The sequence below is a fragment of the Bufo bufo genome, chromosome 3, assembly GCF_905171765.1.
Source record: "Bufo bufo chromosome 3, aBufBuf1.1, whole genome shotgun sequence".
NCBI lineage: Eukaryota > Metazoa > Chordata > Amphibia > Anura > Bufonidae > Bufo > Bufo bufo.
In genome coordinates this window covers 382,990,638-383,012,833 of record NC_053391.1, presented here as the reverse complement: position 1 = coordinate 383,012,833, position 22,196 = coordinate 382,990,638, and the positions used below count along the sequence as shown (strand labels likewise).

General features: G+C 41.3%; 1 protein-coding gene across 1 annotated transcript in view; it reads right to left on the bottom strand.

Moving 5' to 3' along the window:
- The window catches only part of UPK3B (uroplakin 3B), a 47,079-nt gene extending 26,063 nt beyond the window's left edge, over positions 1-21,016 (bottom strand). Inside the window, exons 1-4 of the mRNA XM_040422280.1 lie at positions 20,950-21,016; positions 13,918-14,061; positions 13,629-13,833; positions 6,867-6,946 (exon numbers count right to left, since the gene is read on the bottom strand). Of these exons, the coding sequence (XP_040278214.1) occupies positions 6,867-6,946; positions 13,629-13,833; positions 13,918-14,061; positions 20,950-21,004 (484 nt within the window). The 5' untranslated portion in view covers positions 21,005-21,016. The remainder of the gene's footprint in view (positions 1-6,866; positions 6,947-13,628; positions 13,834-13,917; positions 14,062-20,949) is intronic.
- Positions 21,017-22,196: the final 1,180 nt, after the last annotated feature.

The following is a 22,196-nucleotide window of genomic DNA, read 5'->3' as shown; positions in this document are numbered from 1 at the left end:
ATATGCGCCGGGAGCTCGTTGTGGAGTCCTATCTTCAGCTCAGCTGCTACTTCACGTGCCGCCCCGGCCGGTGGCAGACACGCGCGCAGGAGCCACTGTGTACTTGGGAAGCGTGTGACGTCACACTTACTCCTACTGATGCCTCCGTGGGACAATTTTCACCAACGCGTTTCGGGGCCTGCGGGCTCCTTCGTCAGGGATGTTCAGCTCTCTTGTCCTGCGGAGTATATAGGCATTCCGTTCCCATAGTAACTGCATGATTTACTGGTGCTCCCTTTGCATTCAATCATTTGATTACAACCAGTCTTCGTTCATTCTGTATCCATTCCTTTTTTATTTTTTATTATTATTAATATTCAGTGTCCATTCTCATTTAACTCTTTCTTTCACTCTTCTCGTTTTATTGGAAAGCAAACAGTTCCATTTCCTGATTTAACCCCTTTGGGTCCAGACTATCTAATCTAGAAATCCACTTGCTTTCACTCCTTGACATTTGTTTTATGAAGTCACCACCCCTCATGTCATTTTTTACCTTTTCTATTCCCCCCAAAAATGAGCCAGCAAATCTTCCATCATGAAATTCTGCATAATGCCGTGATAGCAGATGGTCCTTGAATTTTTTGTGGATATTGTTAATATGTTCATTGATGCGGATTTTCAATAAGCGTTTAGTCCTCCCTACATAGGTTTTTTTGCATGGACACGTAATAAAATAGATTACCCCCTTAGTATTGCACAAGATATAATCCTCTATTATATATCTATCCGTGCCCTCATTTATCTCCAATATCGGATTTAGTTTTCGATTTTTTATACTTTTACAGTTTTTACATATTTTACATGGAAAAAATCTTTTTTCCTATTCATATCCATATTATTTTGATGTTTTTTCAATTTTATAGAGGGTGCTATTAGGTTGCCCAAATTTCGTACCTTTCTAAATGTAAAAGTGGGGTGTATGGGAATTTTGTCTCCAATCATTTTGTCCTGTCCAAGTATGTCCCAATGGTTTTTCACAATTCTTTTAAAGTGGCCTATGCCTTCACTGTAATTGGTTATTATTGGGATTTTAAGTTAAACCTTTGTATCTTGTACATATAGCTGATTCGTACCATTCCCCTCTCTCTTATCCTTCAACAGTTCATTACGGTCTATCCCTTTAACTTTTTTTTACTATTGGTGTTAGATCCTTTAATTGGTATCCTTTTTCCACAAATTTCTTATTCAATTCTACCGTTTCTTCCTCAAATTGTGTTATGTTGCTACAATTTCTCAGAATCCTTATATACTGGCTACGGGGTATATTAGTTAACCATGTGGATAAATGACTGCTATCCAACGGTATATAGCTGTTACTGTCCGTAGGTTTGTGGAACGTCTTAGTTTGAATTTTTCCATTCTCAATAAATATGGTCAAATCTAAAAAGTTGATCTCTTTATAACTCCAATTGCAAGTAAAATCTAGATAAAAATCGTTTTTATTTAAATTATTAAAAAACTATATCAACGTACAGTAGTCTCCCCTCCCTTCCAAATAAAAACAATATCATCTATAACTAGAGGACCAGATCCGCACCAAGCTCGCCAGATGGAAAGATGGTAGGCTCCTCCCATTTCCCAACATAGAGATTAGCGAAACTCTGTGCGAATCGGGTCCCCACGTCTGGAGGTAATAGTCATTTTCATATTTAAAATAATTATGTGTTAAAATAAAATTTATACACTGTCCTATAAAATTAATTTGTGTCTCAGGGAGGTTTCCCTCTTTTCCAAGAAAGTACTCGGCCGCCTCCCGTCCTTTGGTATTTTCTATAATTCTATATAATGATGTTACATCCATAGTTCCTATTATGTATCCCTCCTCCCACTGCACTTTCTCTAATAGTTGGAGAATGTGTTTGGTGTCTTTTATATACGCTGGTAATTTGAATACACATTTCTGAAGGCGAACGTCCACGTATTTAGAGAGATTCGCAGTTAGACCTTCTATTCCTGAGACTATTGGTCTCCCTGGGGGGTTAATGGGACATTTGTGGATCTTAGGGATGTAATAGAACATCGGTAGTCTTGGATTTTGGTTTTTTATATATTTGGCTTCTTCACATGACAAAATCCCACTCTTTTTCCCTTTTTTTACTAATGTACCGAGCTTATTTTTATAGCTTTCAGTTGGATTAAGGCCTAATTTTTTACACGTTTTTTTATCTTCTAGTAATCTCATAATTTCCTTATGGTAAGTTTCTTGATCTAGAATTACTATCCCTCCTCCCTTATCTGCAGGTCTAATCACAATTTCATTGTTTTTCTGGAGAGTGGTGATAGCTGCTTTCTCTTTATTTGATAAATTTTGCGGTCCCCTTTTCCTTTTCAGATTCATTTTCCTTAGATCACGTAAAACTAGCATTTGGAACGTAATAAATTCATCTGAGTATTCTACTAGAGGATTGAAATGGGATATTGGTTTCAGCGGGGTATGGGTATACTTATCCATTTCCTCATCTATCTGTTTTAATGATTCCCTTTGTTTAATATCTACCTCTTTTTGTGTTTCTCCTCCATTTTTTTCTTTCTTATTTTTGTTGTGGTTCTCTCTCCACTCCTTTTTTAAAAAGTATTTCTTTAATGTTAGCTTGCGAAGGAATTTCTTTAGGCCTATAAAGGCATTGAAGGGACAAAATTTCGATGTCGGGGAAAATTTCAGGCCTTTCTTTAGTAACAAAGCCTCATTCCTTTTTAAAGTATATCTGCTAAGGTTAAAAATACCTTGCTCCCCTACTTCATTGATTTTGGTCATTGCTTTCTTTTTTTAATCCCTTCCCCCTCCTTCCTCTTTGTTTTTTCTTTTTTGTGGACGTTTTTGGTTGAAAAAAATCCTTCCTTACTGTCTTTTTTATTGTCTTTTTTAATGGTATATTCAAGGTATCTCTCTTTCCATCTTTCATTGGTTGTTTCTTAGTGTTAGTTTTTACTTTTATTTCTTTGTTCTGAGTATTTATGTTCCTTCTCACAACTGAGCTATAACTGGTTTTATTTAGCCCCCTTTTTGATGTTTCCACATTTTCAACCCTTTTTATTGAGATATCTGGGTCATCCACTCTTGGATTATCGTCCTTTTGTTCTGAATCTTCCTGATTGGTTATTTCCTCATTTAGCGAGTGTAATACTTCGTATCTATTACTACTAACTATACTTCAATTTCTTGGTATTGAATTTTGTTTATTTGCCATTGGTGCTTCTGTGATCATATCCTCACTACTTTCCTCGTATATTGATATTTCAAATGATCGAGTGTCTTCTTTCCCACATATAGTGTCATCTATAGTTTCATAATGGCTTTTGTGTATTCTTGATGTTGTTTCTTGATCATGTGAATTTTGAATTATGTTTGTATTTTTTGTGTTTTTTGTATATTCTGGTCTCTCTCAATTTTTTTATTTTGTCTATCCCTTATTTCTTCTTCCTTTATCCTAATCCTTCTTTTTATTGAATTTGAGATCTTAATTATTTCTGGGTGATCTTTATAAGGACATACAATCTGGAACAGTTTCATAATTTCCACATTATTCTTTCTCAGCGCACTTTTACATTTATCTATAATAAATTGAACAGTCTTTCTGGAGAATTTATTGAATAGACTCCCCCTTTCTTCCAGAGTTTCCTTATCTCCCAGATAACTAGTCAGTGCTTTAAAGACTATTAGGCCTTTAACACATAATTATTTTAAATATGAAAATAACTATTACCTCCAGACGTGGGGGACCGCCATGGGGACCCGATTCGCACCGAGTTTCGCTAATCTCTATGTTGGGAAATGGGAGGAGCCTATCATCTTTCCATCTGGCGAGCTCGGTGCGGATCTGGTCCTCTAGTTATAGATGATATTGTTTTTATTTGGAAGGGAGGGGAGACTACGTTGATACAGTTTTTTAATAATTTAAATAAAAACGATTTTTATCTAGATTTTACTTGCAATTTGAGTTATATAGAGATCAACTTTTTAGATTTGACCATATTTATTGAGAATGGGAAAATTCAAACTAAGACGTTCCACAAACCTACGGACAGTAACAGCTATATACCATTGGATAGCTGTCATTTATCCACTTGGTTAACTAAATATACCCAGTAGCCAGTATATAAGGATTCTGAGAAATTGTAGCAACATAACACAATTTGAGGAAGAAACGGTAGAATTGAATAAGAAATTTGTGGAAAAAGGATACCAATTAAAAGATCTAACACCAATAGTAAAAAAAGTTAAAGTGATAGACCGTAATGAACTGTTGAAGGATAAGAGAGAGGGGAATGGTACGAATCAGCTATATGTACAAGATACAAAGGTTAAACTTAAAATCCCAATAATAACCAATTACAGTGAAGGCATAGGCCACTTTAAAAGAATTGTGAAAAACCATTGGGACATACTTGGACAGGACAAACTGATTGGAGACAAAATTCCCATACACCCCACTTTTACATTTAAAAAGGCACGAAATTTGGGCAACCTAATAGCACCCTCTATAAATTTGAAAAAACATCAAAATAATATGGATATGAATAGGAAAAAAGTTTTTTTTCCATGTAAAATATGTAAAAACTGTAAAAGTATGAAAAATCAAAAACTAAATCCGATATTAGAGATAAATGAGGGCACGGATAGATATATAATAGAGGATTATATCTCGTGCAATACTAAGGGGGTAATCTATTTTATTACGTGTCCATGCAAAAAAACCTATGTAGGGAGGACTAAACGCTTATTGAAAATCCGCATCAATGAACATATTAACAATATCCACAAAAAATTCAAGGACCATCTGCTATCACGGCATTATGCAGAATTTCATGATGGAAGATTTGCTGGCTCATTTTTGGGGGGAATAGAAAAGGTAAAAAAGGACATGAGGGGTGGTGACTTCATAAAACAAATGTCAAGGAGTGAAAGCAAGTGGATTTTTAGATTAGATAGTCTGGCCCCAAAGGGGTTAAATCAGGAAATGGAACTGTTTGCTTTCCAATAAAACGAGAAGAGTAAAAGAGAGTTAAATGAGAATGGACACTAAATATTAATAATAAAAAATAAAAAAGGAATGGATACAGAATGAACGAAGACTGGTTGTAATCAAATGATTGAATGCAAAGGGAGCACCAGTAAATCATGCAGTTACTATGGGAACGGAATGCCTATATACTCCGCAGGACAAGAGAGCTGAACATCCCTGACGAAGGAGCCCGCAGGCCCCGAAACGCGTTGGTGAAAATTGTCCACGGAGGCATCAGTAGGAGTAAGTGTGACGTCACACGCTTCCCAAGTACACAGTGGCTCCTGCGCGCGTGTCTGCCATCGGCCGGGGCGGCACGTGAAGTAGCAGCTGAGCTGAAGATAGAAGGACTCCACAACGAGCTCCCGGCGCATATTCGCAGAAAGGAATCGGAGAGAGCAACAGTGTGAGGTAGGAGACCTGTGCGACTCTTTATGCGAATTGTAGGGAATTTGGAAGGAAATGATGCACACTGTCTGCATGTATTGTCACCACTAGCCTGCGCGGATATACTAATACTTATACAGATATTACACTCTTTTTCTGGCCATATCAGGGGGACCAGCATTTATATCCAGCAGCGGCATCTTATTATTGTCAGTATAGACATTACATAGGATTTGCACACACGGGAGCGCAGTAGTGTATCTTTATAACATTTTCCAAAGGAGCTGTCAGTAATGAAAAGTGCAATCTGATTGATTGCTATGGGCAACTAAGTCAGTTCAACGTTAACCAGTTTGATAAATGACCCCATTAGTACATAAATGTGCAGTACCTTACTGACTTTCCAGGCACGACCTTGGTCCTACACCTTTTCTATGGATCTCTGGCTTTCTTTCTCTCAGAGGTAGTTGTCTCAGTTCGGCTGCTTATCCAGGCAGCTTTTAATCTCAGAGTTCATGGTTCTCTAGACTAGATTTCTCTTAACGTCTACTCCACAGTGGCTCACACATTCACATATTGCCTCTAGCTCTGTTCAGCTAAGACTCCCTAACCATTAGCAGGATAAGCCCATTACACTGGGGAAACTAGGCTAAAGCTGCCAGTGTTAACTATTTGTTGCCCATACATAACCATGTGGGATACACAGTGCATATAGAAATAAGCGCTTTTACAACAAATCACAACATTTAAAGGGGTTGTCCGGATTCAGAGCAGAAACCTCCATTTTCACCCCGGCAGCCCCCCTGACAGGAGCATCAGAGCAGTTCATGCTCCAATGCTCTCCTTTGCCCTGCGCTAAATCGCGCAGGGTAAAGGCATTTTTTGGAGATCCGGTGACGTACCGGGGCTCTCCTTGGGGCTGCCCGGTGACGTCACTGGCACTGATGGGCGGGAAAGCCTGCCCATCAGAGCCTTGGACGTCACCGAACACACTGCTGGGCGGAAGTTTCTGTCCAGCAGTGTGTTATTGTAATTAAAGATCGCTTGCCCTGCGCGATTTAGCGCAGGGCAAGGGAGCGCATCGGAGTATGAGATGCTCCGATGCTAGCCTCAGGGGGTCTACCTGGGTGAAAATAAGGGTATGTCCGGGTTCAGCTCTGAACCCGGACAACGTGGTTAGTACGTTACACCTTTTTACTTGTATTAAGGATAAGTCTGCACACAGGACAGCACTTCCTAGATAAGATGTCCAGGCATTCTCTTACACAGATGCTCAATTCTCAGATCTGTTAGCTCCATGACCCATGACCTCCGGACTGGGTCTATATTAGGAAGTCCCAGGCCCTCCCAAAAGGCAAACGTAGAGCTACAACGTGATGTGAACAGTGCGCTAGAATAAATACAGCATATTCATAGCCAGTCATTACATTATATTACCTTGGCTGAGTGTGATTATGGGAGACCAGCTAGTTTGATCTACTCGGACCCCTATAGAATTGACCACAATAAACTTAACTCTGAAAAGAAAAAAATACAAAAAACATCTATTGTTATCTATTCTTATGACATTTTGAAATGTTGAGCAAATACTGTTTTATTTACCAGAAACCAAGTGAGCACAAAGCTAGTACAACTGCATGGTTGCTGTATGGCTCCTGGTTTGGAGCTTCGGAGATAAAAAACAAACAAACATTGTACATACTGAACTGAGTTTTGTATGGTATCAGAGGTATAAGGAGGTACAGTAGAGGGGTCATGAAATTTTGTGGCAGTCCTATAATGGCTCTGTACAAAATGGAGCAGTAATACGTCTGTGTGCATGAGCCTATAGGCTAGGTCTACCCGACGACATTTGTCGCATGACAATTTTTATAATGATAGTCTACGGTGTCGGAATGAGACATGCGACATGCTGCGACTACGACGCGATAGTCGCAAAAAATCCATTCGAGATGGATTTTTCTGTGACTGTTGCGTCGCAGTCGCAGCATGTCGCATGTCGCATTCCGACACCGTAGACTATAATTATAAAAATTGTCAAGTGACATTGGTGCGACAAAATGTTGCTCGACACATGTCGTCGTGTACACGTGGCCTTACTGCTAAAATAATACCATAGCTGCCAAAGAGGAAAACAGGACCATCCTTACCAGTGGAGATACCAGTGGAGAGCCATAATTTATTGCTCCAATCCAAACTTTATAACAGGAAACTAGTTAGTACTGGTCTAATCATAAAGGGCAAAGGGAACATTTTGGCCCCTTCAGACTGAAGGGCCTCAGTCAGACTGCAACCACCGTACCCCTATATTTATGCCATTGCAGTTTTATTTAACTTTAAAGGGGTTTTCAGAGATATTAACACTGAATAGGTCATCAGTATGTGATCAGTGGACGTCCGAAACCCGGGACCCTGCCAATCAGCTGTTCGAGAAGGCAGTGGAGCTCGCAGTAGCCCCTCGGCCTTCTCGCTTCTTTCCCTAGGTCGAGTGACGACATGTTCATCTGTCACGTGGACTCGGTGCAGCTCATCCTCACTGAAGTGAGGGTTGAGCTGCAATACCAAGTCCAGCCGCTGTACAATATACGGAGCTGTGCTTGGTGAGCTGAGAGATGGCTGATGCCTTCTCAAACAGCCGATCGGCGGGGGTCCCAGGATGACCTCTCATCCTGAGGATAAAAATCTTGGAAAACCCTTTTAAGTGATATGCTTTTTTAAGCTATGTGTCACTTTAGCAAGTGGCAGTTATCATGTAAAAAAAGCTATTACAATGTAATACTGTAATTACTAATGTATTGTGATAATCAATTTTTTCTCCTTTGCTGGCTTGATTGATTTTTCCATCACATTACACACTGCTCGTTCCATGGTTATGACCCCCCTGCAATCCAGCAGCGGTGGTCGTGCTTGCACATTATAGGAATAAGTGCTGGCCTCTGGGACCGTGGAAGTGCACGTAGGCTGGCGCTTTTTCCTATAGTGTGCAAGAACGACCACCACTGATGGCTTATAGGGTGGTCGTAACTATGGAAACGAGCAGTGTATAATGTGATGGAAAAATGAATACAGCCAGCAAAGGAAGCAATATGGACAATCACAATACATTAGTAAGTGTCTTGTATTAACTTTCTCTACATGATAAATAATATTTGTTGAAGTGAGACAACACCTTTAACCCCTTCCCGACATATGACGTAATAGTGCGTCATGGCGGCAAGTGACTTGCCGCATTTTGACGTACTATTACGTCATGGAGATCAGACGGGCACCGATCACTGCAGGGGCCCGGCAGTCCCTGATAGCCGGGCCCCTACTATATCAGCCGGCATCGCTGTTAAAACCGATGCCGGCTGAATAACCTGTTCTATGCCGCGGCATAGACCGCGGCATAGAAGGTGCATGCGGTGGGTGAGGGAGCCTATTGGTCCCCGCGCTGCTGTGGCGGGGACTCGATGGGTGACAAGGCAGCCCGATGCCTTGCACAGGCTACCCAATGCCTTGCACGGCATCAGGACCTGCCTTCTATGGGTGCCCAGGAGATCCAGTCTCAGGCTGGGTCTCCTAGGCAACCTGTTAGTGTATTACTCTGTGTGATACACTAACAGGCAATGTGTTACAATACAGATGTATTGTAATGCATTGTAGAGGGGATCAGACCCTCAAAAGTTGAAGTCCCAGAGTGAGACAGAAATAAAGTTAAAAAATAAAAGCAAAAAAAGGTTTCAAGTAAAAAAAGAAAAAAAACGTCCCTTTCCCCTGATTTTCTAATAAAAAATAGGAAAAAACACACATATTCGGTATCACCGTGTCCGTAACGACCGGCTCTAAGAATATATAACATGATCCACCCTGTCCGATAAACACCCAAAAATTTAAAAACGGTGTCAAAAAAGCCATTTTTGTCACCTTACATCACAAAAAGTGCAACACCAAGTGATCAAATAGGCGTATGTCCCACAAAATGGCACCAATAAAACAGTCACCTCATCCCGCAACAAATGAGCCCCTACATAAGAAAATCGCTCGAAAAAAAAAAAACTATAGCTCTCAGAACATGGAGACATTAAAACATCATTTTTTTTGTTAAAAAATTGCTATTGTGTTAAAGTGAAATGGATAAAAAAAAAGTATACATATTAGGTATCGCTGCATCTGTAACAACCAGCTCTATAAAAATATCACATGACCTAACCCCTCAGCTGAACACTGTAAAAAATAAAAAAATAAAAAAGTGCCAAAAAAAGTAATTTTTTGTTCACCTTGACCCATAAAGTGTAATAATGAATGATCAAAAAATCATATGTACCCAAAAATGGTACCAATAAAAACGTCAACTCTTCCTGCAAAAAACTAGCCCTTGCATTAGTACCGGAGGACCGGGAAGCGGTGAACGATCTGTACTCACTGCTTCCTGGTCCTCCGCTCGGCTGTCTGCTGTAAAGGGCAGCCTTCACAGCTAACAGCTGAGAACCAGGAAGAAGAGCGAGAGCACTGGTGGTGAGGAGCGGCGGCGTCCAGAAGCATGAGAGGTATTTTTTTTTTTGCGCTGATGGCTGACATGGGGGGCATGATTGATGGCGGGCCTGATGGCTGACATGGGGGCATGATGGCTGACATGGGGGCATGATGGCTGACATGGGGGGCTGATCTGAGGCATTGGGGGGCTGATCTGAGGTCTGATTAACATTGGGGGTCTGATTGCTGGTGTGACCTGAGGTGCAATGGAAAATATTTTTTTCTTATTATCCTCCTCTAAAACCTAGGTGCGTCTTATGGGCAGTTGCGTCTTAGAGGGCGAAAAATACGGTCCTCAAACCAGCGATTGTCTGAAGCAGAGAGAGGATACCAGGACCACACAGAGGAGAAGCCAGCTGCTGCAGGCGGGACCAGGGCCAGGTGAGCATCGAGGAGGGGGGGTGGGGGGCGCTAAAATGTAGCTTTACTTGTGTTGGCAAAAATCCTTGCACCAGCCCTGTCTGTAAGTTTTATGCATCACTCTGATGCTGTACAATACATGGGGGGGGGAGCACTAGAGTAAGTACGCAGAGAGCATGACTTTGAGAGAGAAGGCATATTTTGCATATTTCACAAGACCACACTCTCTGCATCCTCTGGATGGGCTTTACTGCCATTCAGACCAGTGGGAATAAACGTCAGGGGGCGACTGAAGCAGAAAAGGATCCAGACGTGGATGGAAGAGGATCTGTTCCAGCACAGCAGCCAGGTAAGTGTCCAGATCCCCTAATTAACAAGAATCTCTTGACTTTGACAAGCACCATTCAAAACAGGTGCAAAGAGCAATGTACAAATCATTACCACCACATAAAGTAGGCATATTGCCGCAAACCTTATGCTCTATCTAGGGAATAAGCATGCATCAAGAATACCTGATGCTGCTCTGGCACTGTCCCAGCATCAGTGTGATGCGCAAGACTCCCCAATTTGCAATCAGGCAAATTGAGGTCAATAAAAGAAACAGCAACAGCAGCAGTTGAATTATGTGATATGTGCAGGTGCAGTTATCTTTCTGTTGTCAGAGTTTTTTGTTTTTTTATATATATAGATATATATATTGTGAGACCGTGACAGGTCTCACGCAGGTTAGAGGCAAGGAAGGGGTGGATAGTGCGGTCCACACCCCTGTTCCACCACAGGTGAGACAAGCTGGATGTAATCAGCCTGGCATAAAAGCACCTCCCAGCCCACAAGAAATACTGAACTGGAGACAGTGTGCGTACTGTGCTCTGTACAGCCAGGAGGCTGTAGGACATTGGCTGACAAAGCCGCATGAGTTCACAGGGTGTGAACTGGGACCTAGGTGAGTCAGGAAACTTTATGTTTAGTTAGAGCCTGGACGGGCGAGTGTTTATTATTTTGTCATTTTGTTGTTGCTGGTGTTGCACAATAAATACACTGTTTGGACCTGAAACCTGGTGTCCTAAAGGCGTATCTGTGAGAATGACCCCCGGAGAAGAGCTAACCCCCCACAATAAATATATATATATATATATATATATATATATATATATATATATATATATATATATCCCTCTAATTTACTAAGGATACAGCCATACAGTCAGGTTTCTGATGTAGTTTTGGAAACCAAAACCAGTAGTGAATTAAAAAAGAGGAGAAGTGGTATCTGTCCTTTTTATCCTTTCTCTCTTTTTATGGTCCACTCCTGATTTTTAGCTTCCAAGACTGCATCAGAAAACATGATAGTGTGGCCGTACCCCAAGTATCAAAAGGATTTTCCATTTAATGGCTATGTCCACCCTTGCAATCTATACATGTTATTGTCCAAACACATCTAATAAAAAATAAAGTAAGTTAGCAAATATAGTATTTGCTGCTGAAGGATGTCTACAATCCCTTTGCTGGATACAAAAATCCTATACAATCAATCTGATCCTACAGCCATAATCCTTTTCATTCAACCTCTACCTCTTGCAAATAAAAATTCTGTATATTAGCAAGAAGTAGGGGCCATAGGGAAGCATAAATGGCTGCAGAATCAGACTACACCGTTTTCTTTTGTATTTGGCACCCCGGGTGGATTATTTCTCTGGCACCCCCTCCACCCATAACAAAAAAACATATTTTTACATTTACATGTCCCCTTGTGGCTCCCATACAGTATAATGAACCCCAGTACCCCCCTATATAGTATAATGACCCCCTGTGGCCCCCTCACTGGGGGTCATCATACTGTATAGAGGGGCATGGGGTTCATTATACTCTATAGAGGGCACAGGGTTCATTATACAATATGTGGGGCTTCTAGGGGTCATTGTACTGAATGGGGACACAGGGGCCATTATGCTCTGTGAGGAGGTCATTGGGGTTCATTATACTGTAAGGGGGCACTGGTGGTCATTATACTGTGTGGGGGACCATTATACTGAATGGGGAGGGGTCACTCAGGGTCATTATACTGTGTGAGGGGACCTCACCCAGTATAATCACCCCCAGTGGCCCCCCTCACCCAGTATAATCACCCCCAGTGGCCCCCTCACATACCCATCATCGCTGGAGCTCTGGGGAGTTGGCGGTTCTTACACTCTGAATGCGCACATCTCCCCACGCTGCTTCTCTGCTCTGGCCCAGTACAGCAGTGAGGCACACATCATGACTTCACAGTTGGGGAGAGAAGGAGCACGAGGAGATGAAATGCAGTTATGAATGAAAGGACTGACGGCTCCTCTGCACTCTACCAATGAGTCCTTCAGTTTTGATGGAAGCGCTCCTAGCAGCTGGCTTGGCATCCCCCTGACAGCTGGCACCCAGGGTGGACCACACACCACGTCACTGCTGTTACCACAGAGAGGCATAGATCTGCAGAGGCTACAGACACAAAGCTAGAATACATTTGTAATCAAGAAGATCACTTTCATTGTTAATTTCAGATACATTTCAATAATGCCAATTTGTTGGGCATAGCATTTAAAGGGCATCTGTCAGCAGACTTGTACCTATGAAACTGGCTGACCTGTTACATGTGCGCTTGGCAGATGAAGGCATCTGTGTTGGTCCCATGTTCATATGTACCTGCATTGCTGAAAAAAACAATGTGTTATTTTTATGCAAATGAGCCTTTAGGAGCAACAAGGGTGTTGCCTTTACATCGAGAGACTGATCTCTATGTAACTATCGTGCCCTCTCCACTTTGATTGACAGGGCCAGGCATTGTAAACGTCATCACACCTGGCTCTGTCAAAGTGCAGACGGCGCAGCAGTTGCAGAGAGAGCAGACCCTCTAGGTGTAACGGCAACACCCCCTTTGCTCCTAGAGGCATGTATTAAAACTTCATTTTTCTCTGCAATGCGGGCACATATGAGCATGGGACCAACACAGATGCCTTCAACTGCCAAGCACACATGTAACAGGTCAGCTAGTTTTATAGATACAAATCTGCTGACAGATACCCTTGAATGTCTTCTTCATTAATAAGTGGGCTAAATAGAGGAACAAAGCTGTTTTCCCCAAAAAAACATCAACACAGACATAGCTGGTTACTGAGAAGCTGCTCCTATTCGCTTAGCTGAGAGCAGGAGCTGTGTAGTTCCAGCTTCTGCAGAACAGGTGATGGGTGGGGTCTCAGATACTGATGGTCTATTGTGAAGATAGGCCACCAATATAAAAATCCAGGACAACCCCTTTTAGTATCATACAATCATTCAACAGTCTATACTTACTGGTATTGACCAGGAAAAAGTAAAGGTCCATTGCAGTTGGAAATACCAAAGCAGGATGCATCATTACCAACTCGAATGAATTCAGCTTCATTGTTGCAGGGGTAAGTGCTCTCAGAGTCTCCAAGAATGCGATAGTAGGACGAAGTTGCAGATAAAGAATAAAGAGGAATATCTGACAACTTAATATCAGTCAATTCACCTACAACTAAGGACACATAACAGCAAAACAATGAAAATGATAAAACAGTTCAACTTTCAATTCTTATTGAGGATTGTAAGAATTCTTTACCTGCACTGTTAGCTACAATTAACCATACTGCATCATTTGAAGTCTTGTTAAAGACGCACCGTGGCTTGTCAAGAACAAATGTTGTAGCTGTAATCTTTCCGGGTAAAGATTTGGCAGTCAGTTGTGGGGTATAAAAGGAATAATCTAAAAAAAAAAGAAAAATCACAGATAAACATCTTTCCTTCTATTTTGCAGTATTATGCCAGAGGATCATGCCCTCACCCATAGGTTTTTTTGGCAGCACACGGAGGTTGCACAACATCCTATTATGGAGCCACATAACCTCCATGTGCTGCCACATAGAATCCATTGGTTGCATGACACATTTTTCTGAAACAATCTGTACAGATCTTTCATATTTGAGCTTTCATTAGAAGGTGTGCAATACTCCAGATTGGGTATCTGCAATATTTTTTTTTCTATGTCATACACTGTTACACCAGCAGATGGTGTATGGGTGACACTGAGCCACTGAGAATGGAGCTAACCACTCTCCCCCCATCCCTTTTGATATGAATAGGCTGGTCTTACTTCCTGTCAAGAATGAGAGCTAGCTAGGCTAGTGAGGAGACAGGGAGCATGTCCATCAGCATGTGCTCCATAGGGCCACAGGACCAGAAATTGTCTTGTCTGTGAGGAACATTGCTCCATAGAGACAGAAAGCTCCCAGGGCTGCAGTAACCCATCAAGCTATGATGTTGCAATTAGCGGAATGACCAGCTATGACAGCTGTACAGTCCCTGTTGCAAGCTCAGGGGATAACTAGTTCACCACAGTTAAGGACAGGCAAACCGAAAGCCTGCGTTATATAATAGACATCTACGGCCACAGGCGTAAGTTTATAGCGATAGTGAGGGGAATCAGCAGAAAGGGACTTTGTCAACTAGCATATTTCTGAGTGCCATCAATTGGCATCTAACCAGCCACCATACTTCATCATCTGGTGACAGAGATTGCACCATGTTCCCCTACTCCCCACCGTGACAGTCTGTCCATGCACTTGGCAGCACTGATTGGATAGTGATAGACTGTGCAGGGACACAAATAGTAACAACCAGTTGTACCTTTATTCATAAACTTCTAGCAGAAATATTAGAGGAATAACACAATATAGAGTCAAAAGAATAAACTATTTAATGTGGAATAAACTTATTTGACTGAAACAGACACATCAGAAGTGGTAACATGTCTTCCCTTAATTGAAGCAATGGAGCAATGTTCCTCACAGACAAGACAATTTCTGGTCCTGTGGCCCTATGGAGCACATGCTGATGGACATGCTCCCTGTCTCCTCACTAGCCTAGCTAGCTCTCATTCTTGACAGGAAGTAAGACCAGCCTATTCATATCAAAAGGGATGGACGTTTCTGAACGTCCATTCAGAGATCACAGCTGCACGCTAATCGTGCAGCTGCAGAGCAGGTTGCCCGCTGTCAGTGACAGCAGGGCAACCCAGAGAGAAGGCAGGGACAGTTCCCAGGTGTCCCTGCCTTCTAGATCGCTGCATACACAGCGCTCACCGAGTGCTGTGTACACAGAGCAGGAAGTGCTATGCGGGGCCGGGAGAGTGCAGGAGCTGTCGGGTCTTTCACAGACCTCGATCAGCCCTGCACTGAGGCGGATTCCCCAAGTAGGGAATTTTAAAAAAATTGTTAAAAATAGAAAAAAATCTCTAAAATAGACATATTTGGTATTGCCGCATGACATGATCCACCCAGTCCGATAAACACCATAAAAAAATAAAAAGTAAAAACTGTGTAAAAAAAAAGGCATTTTTGTCACCTTACATCACAAAAAGTGCAACACCAAGTGATCAAAAATGCGTATGTCCCACAAAATGGTACCAATAAAACTGTCACCTTATCCCGCAAAAAATGAGCCCCTACATAAGAAAATCGCTCCAAAAAAAAAAACTATAGTTCTCAGAACATGGACACATTAAAACATCATTTTTTGTTTCAAAAATGCTATGATTGTGTTAAAGTGAATTTTTTAAAAAAAATATACATTAGGTATCGCCGCATCTGTAACAACCAGGTCTATAAAAATATCACATGACCTAACCCCTTGGAGGAAAACCGTCTAAAAAAAATTATGATAAAAACTGACACAAAATCACAAAAAGTGCAACACCAAGTGATCAAAAAGGCGTATGTCCCAGAAAATGGTACCAATAAAACAGTCACCTCATCCTGCAAAAAATTAGCCCCTGCATTAGAAAATAATAAAAAAAAAAAAAAAAACTATAGCTGTCAGAACATGGACACATTAAAACATAATTTTTTTTTGTTTCAAAAATGCTATTATAGTGTAAAACTTAAATAAATAAGAAAAAGTATACATATTAGGTATCGCCACGTCCGTAACGATCTGCTATATTAAAATGTCACATGACCTAACCCCTCAGGTGAAATGCTGTAAAAATAAATAAAAACTGTGCTAAAACAACCAATTTTTTGGTCACCTTGCCCCATAAAGTGTTATAATGAATGATCAAAAAATCATATGTACCCCAAAATAGTACCAATAAAACTGGCACCTTATCCCCTAGTTTCCAAAATGGGGTCACTTTTTGGGAGTTTCTACTGTAAGGGTGCATCAGAGGGGCTTCAAGTGGGACATGGCATCTAAAAACCAGTTCAGCAAAATCTGCCTTCCAGAAACCATGTGGTGCTCCTTTTCTTCTGCACACAGCCCTTACATCAGTTTACGACCACATGTGGGGTGTTTCTGTAAACCGAAGAATCAGGGTAATAAATATTAAGTTTTGTTTGGCTGTTAACCCTCGATGTGTTAAAAAATAAAATGTATTAAAATGGAAAATCTGCCAAAAAGGTGAAATTTTAAAATTTGATCTCCATTTTCCTTTACTTCTTGTGGAACACCTAAAAGGTTAACAAAGTTTGTAAAGTTTTAAGTACGGTAACTTCAGGGGTGTAGTTTCTACAATGGGGTCATTTATGGGGGTATCCACTATGTAAGCCCCACAAAGTGACTTCAGACCTGAACTGATCATTAAAAAGTGGATTTTGGCAATTTTCTTAAACATTTTAAGAATTGCTTCTAAAATTCTAAGCCTTCTAACGTTCTAAAAAAATTAAAATGACATTTCCAAAATGATGCCAACATAAAGTACACATATGGGTAATGTTAAGTAATAAAAATTGTATGAGGTATCACTTTCTGTTTTAAAAGCAGAGAAATAAAAATTTTGAAAATTGCAAATTTTTCAAAATTTTTGGTAAATTTGGGATTTTTTCATAAATAAAGGTGAAATATATTGACTCAAATTTTTGACTATCATGAAGTACAATGTGTCATTAGAAAACAATCTCTGAATGGCTTGGATAAGTAAAGGCGTTCCAAAGCTATTACCACATGAAGTGATATATGTCAGATTTGCAAAGTTAGGCCTGGTCAGATAGGGGGCAAATGGCCCGGATGTGAAGTGGTTAAGCTCCTGCCCCTTCTATAAGTGATAGCTGCGCAGGAGATCAAAACATCACTTAAATACGGATCTATAAGTAAAGTCTCCCAATGTTTAGAGACCTGGGTAGAAGCAGTATCAAAAGTGGAGGTCCAACACACAGGGAAACGCCTTGCATTCATGTTGGACAAACAACACCAAAAGACCAGACATGAAACAACAACAAGACGTACACCACACCCTGAACATAATCCCACACCAAACATCAACACAGATAAGGTAGGGAACATAGAGGATACAAAAGGGATGACAAACTATGTTCAACAAGGTGGCCCTCAAGCTGGGCAGATGGAAAGGTAGAAGATGGCAGCATAAATCCAGCTTCACCATAAGCTAAAGTTAACTAAAACCTCATGCTCCAAACACCAGTACTATACAAGCCAAGAGGCTGCACCCAGCTCCACCTGCTCACAATTTAATCCCATACACACCAGAAATGGGAAGGGAACCAGGCTTAAAGGGAAAGTGTCCAAACATGCTACAAACTACACGTTGCCACTAGCAACAAGCATGCGCGGCTAAAGTGTCACGGTCCACTACCACCAGACCATGACACAGCCGTGACACAGACATTTCTAGCAGGGATAATAGAGGAACGGCACAACATACATTCATAAGAAAATGTGTTCCAGAATTGTTATTTCACAAGGAATTCAAGAAATTACTAAAACAGAGATGTCAGGACCTATTTATGTCCCTTTTTTAGGTGTCACTTCTTCTAACAGTGGAAATTGTTAATTACATAGCAACATGTTGATACACTATTAATAACTAGAATTCAGACAAGGATTCCTTCATTCCCCCATCTTGTTGATAGAAAACTGAACTGCATTAATAGAAACAGAAGAAAAGCAACCAAAGTATAGATAGTAGGGACATATATCTGTCTTCTGCAGAAAGTATATAGGGGATCATTTACAAAATAAATTCTGGTGTAGAAAAGCAGCAAAGTTGGTCGCAAGTGCGTTTTACAACAAAATTTAGCTTTTTCCGACAACCTCACCACTTTTCCAAAAATTTGTCAGGGTGTGGGCGGAAGGAGGCACTCCTCCTGTGGCTTGACTAATTTAGGCCTCATGCACACGACCGTTGTTGGGTTCCGTGTCCGTTGTTCCGTTTTCCGTGATTTTCTGTGGACCCATTGACTTTCAATGGGTCCGTTGAAAACTTGAAAAATGCACCGTTTGTCATCCGCGTCCGTGATCCGTGTTTCCAGTCCGTCAAAAAAATAGGACCTGTCCTATTTTTTTCACGGACAATGGTTCGCGGACCCATTCAAGTCAATGGGTCCGTTAAACACGGAGGCACACAAGATTGTTGTCCGCATCCGTGTCCGTTTTTTTCCTATCATTTTCAAGGCAAACTTAACTTAGATTTTTTTTTCTCTTTTCTTGTCTGGTGATCCTCCAAAAATCAAGGAAGACACACGGAAGAAAAAACGGAAACGGATAACGGAACAACCGAACCCCGTTTTGCGGACCGTGAAAAAATACTGTCGTGTGCATGAGGCCTTAGCAACATGTGCTCACATTACAGCAGAGCTCCTGGGTGCATTAAATTACTGTTCTGGTGCATGGACAGCGGAAGATGTCACTAATTTATTAAGAGGTTTGCCTTTTAATAAATTGGTCGGATCTTCCACCAGAGGGGTTCTTACTAAGACTTGGGTGTCAAATGATGATCTCATAGTGAAGCTACACAGCAGAATGTCACCACCAGCTGAACTGCAATTCATTCTCTTGTGTAGAAAATTGCCCAGGCTAAATATTTAATATAATCTGCAATGCAAAAAGCAACACACGTCTGTGGAAGCTGGATTCTATCACAGCAAAATTCCAGCATTAAAAGAAATAATAAAAACATACCAATTAGGGCTCGTTCACACGACCGTATGTCTTTTTCAGTGTTTTGCGGGCCGTTTTTCCTGTATCCGTTCCGTTTTTCCGTATGGCACATACAGTATACAGTGATTACATAGAAAAAATTGGGCTGGGCATAACATTTTCAATAGATGGTTCCGCAAAGACGGAACGAATACGGAAGACATAGGGAGTACATTCCGTATGTGTTCCATTTTTTTGCGGATCCATTGACTTGAATAGAGCCACGGAACGTGATTTGCGGGCAATAATAAGACATGTTCTATCTTTCAATGGAACAGAAAAACGGAAATACGGAATGCATACAGAGTACATTCCGTTTTTTTTGCGGAACCATTGAAAGGAATGGTTCCGTATACGGACCGTATACGGAACGCAAAAAGCGTTTGTGTGAACAAGCCCTTATAGTGTGAAAATGATGTTTCGTGAATGTAGAATATCACTTTTTGCATCTATGCTAGGTATACTCATACGTAGACTATTAGAGTACATGTACACGACAGTGTTTTTCTGTGTTTCCGCACCAAATCCACATGATACTTGCAGATTTTGAAAACTGCACTGAAAATCTGCATCAAGATTTGAAATGCTGTGGATTTCAGAATCTGCATCAGGTGTCAATTTCCTCACAGAGAAAATTTCCACTCCGTGTAGATGAGTTTGATGATTGCAACTATTTAGCAGGAAACTGTATTAACTGTACTGTGGATTTTTCGCACAAAAATCTGTATGAAAAATCTATGTGTAATGTGCTTAATACCTTAAAAGGGGTTTCCCGTTCTTAGAAAACCTGGCCGGCGAACATTGGTGTGCATGAGCTCTAAGAGCATCCTCTACCAACTTTCCTCCAACTCTCCCCGGAAACTGTCAAGTATTGTTAGCGTAACTTATCCATGCATTATATGACTTGTCCCTGGGGAGGGGGCCACACTAAATTATCGGTGCCCTCTGCCATTCTATCAGGATTGCAGTTTATTCTATTTTTAGTCATTTGAATCCACATCACCTACATCAGGGATGCCCAACCTGCGGCCCTCCAGCTGTTGCAAAACTACAACTCCCAACATGCCCTGATAGCTGTTGGCTGTCTAGGCATGATGGCAGTTGTAGTTTTGCAACAGCTGGATGGCCCCAGGTTAGACATCCCTGATCTAGATTATGAAATTCAGACATTAAACAGCTTAATAACATAACACCAATGGCACTTACAGTACCCCTGTACTTTGAAAAACTTTTGATGTCATAGAGACATATCAAAGGTTTTGATTGGTGGGGTCTGAGCGCTGAGAACCTGCTGGTCGTAGAAAAGAGGAGGCAGAAGAGCTCACACAAAGTGCTGATCACCTCTCTGCAGGAGAGGAAGCAAGACGGACTTGATTGAAAGTCTGTGAGCCTGTCTTGATTCCGTCTACTGCACTGATGAGAGAGAGCTAATCTCGATGGTTAACACGTTAAGTAAAAAATGGCACAAAAACGTTAACTAACTCTTTCAATGTATTTCAATGGCTTTTGTCAAAAGATGGCACGAGAAACGAGATAAAACTGTGATGTTTTATCAATTTTAGCTTGGCTACAATTAGCACATTGGGTCAAAAGTAGGGTCTGTCCCTTCCAAAGAGAGACACAAGAGAGTAATGCGGATAAGAATTTGTGATCAATACACTACCTGCAGCCACGGTGGATAATGTGACAAGCAGCCACAGCTGAACGTGGAAAGACATTTTACAGATCTTCTTTCTTGAAGTCCTGCTGAGCAGAATCACTAAAGTAACGGTGGCTAAACTATAAATGCTAAAAAGCTTCCCTGTAAAATAACCCCACGCCTAGTAAGATGTTTCACATTTCTACATGCTTCACATTGATAAAAAAAAAAAAAAAAACACGTCTTACTTGTTTTTCTCTCTGCAAGCCATTGTCCTGTTAGCAAGGGGCTAACATTTGCTCATTCTTTTGTTTCTATTGAAATGTCACCAAACCTGTCTAGTTATCTAAAAACGTTTTTCTCCTCTGGGGCGAAAAGCTTCACACGTTTCTGTCTGCTGTGTTTTTACAAATTCTTAAATTTCTGATTAGAAGGCAGATGTAAGCAGCCAGAACATTATAGGTAGAATTTATTAAGGGCTCATGCACACGACCGTTCCGTGCATTGGGGACTGCAATTTGCGGTCCCCAACGTACGGACAACATCCGTGCAGATTCCGCAGGCGGATCCAGAACCATTCAACTTGAATGGGTCTGTGATCCGTCCGCTCAGCAAAAAATAGAACATGTTCTACTTTTTTGAGGTGCGGAGGCACAGAGAGAAACCCCACAGAAGCACTCCGTAGTGCCACCGTCCGGATTGAATGTGGTGAACACAAAGCTGGCGCCCGCATATTGCGGGCCACAATACGGGCATGGCCAGGCAATGGTCGTGTGCATGAGCCCTAAGGGCTGTTTCACACTAGCGGATCCTGTGCGTGTCAGCCGCAGCGTGAATGAGAGACAAGCAGCGCTCCCGACAGCAGAGACTCGGAGCATTAACATGATTGATAATGCTCCGTGCCTCTCTGTGACCTTTTTACTACAAAATCACGGTGACAACTTTATCTCACTGTTGTTTTGTAGTAAAAAGATCACAGAGAGGCAAGGAGCATTATCAATCATGTTAGTGCTCCGTTTGTCTGCTGTCTAGTGCAGGTCTTGGCTCTCATTCACGCTGCGGATGAAACAGCCCTAAGGGTCCATTCACACGTCCGTAAGTGTTTTGCGGATCCACGGATCCGCAAAACACGGATACCGGCTATGTGCGTTCCGCATTTTGTGGACCGCACATCGCCGGCACTTAATAGAAAATGCCTAATCTTGTCCGAAATTGCGGACAAAAATAGTACATGTTCTATTTTTTTCGGGAATGGAATTGCAGACCCGGAA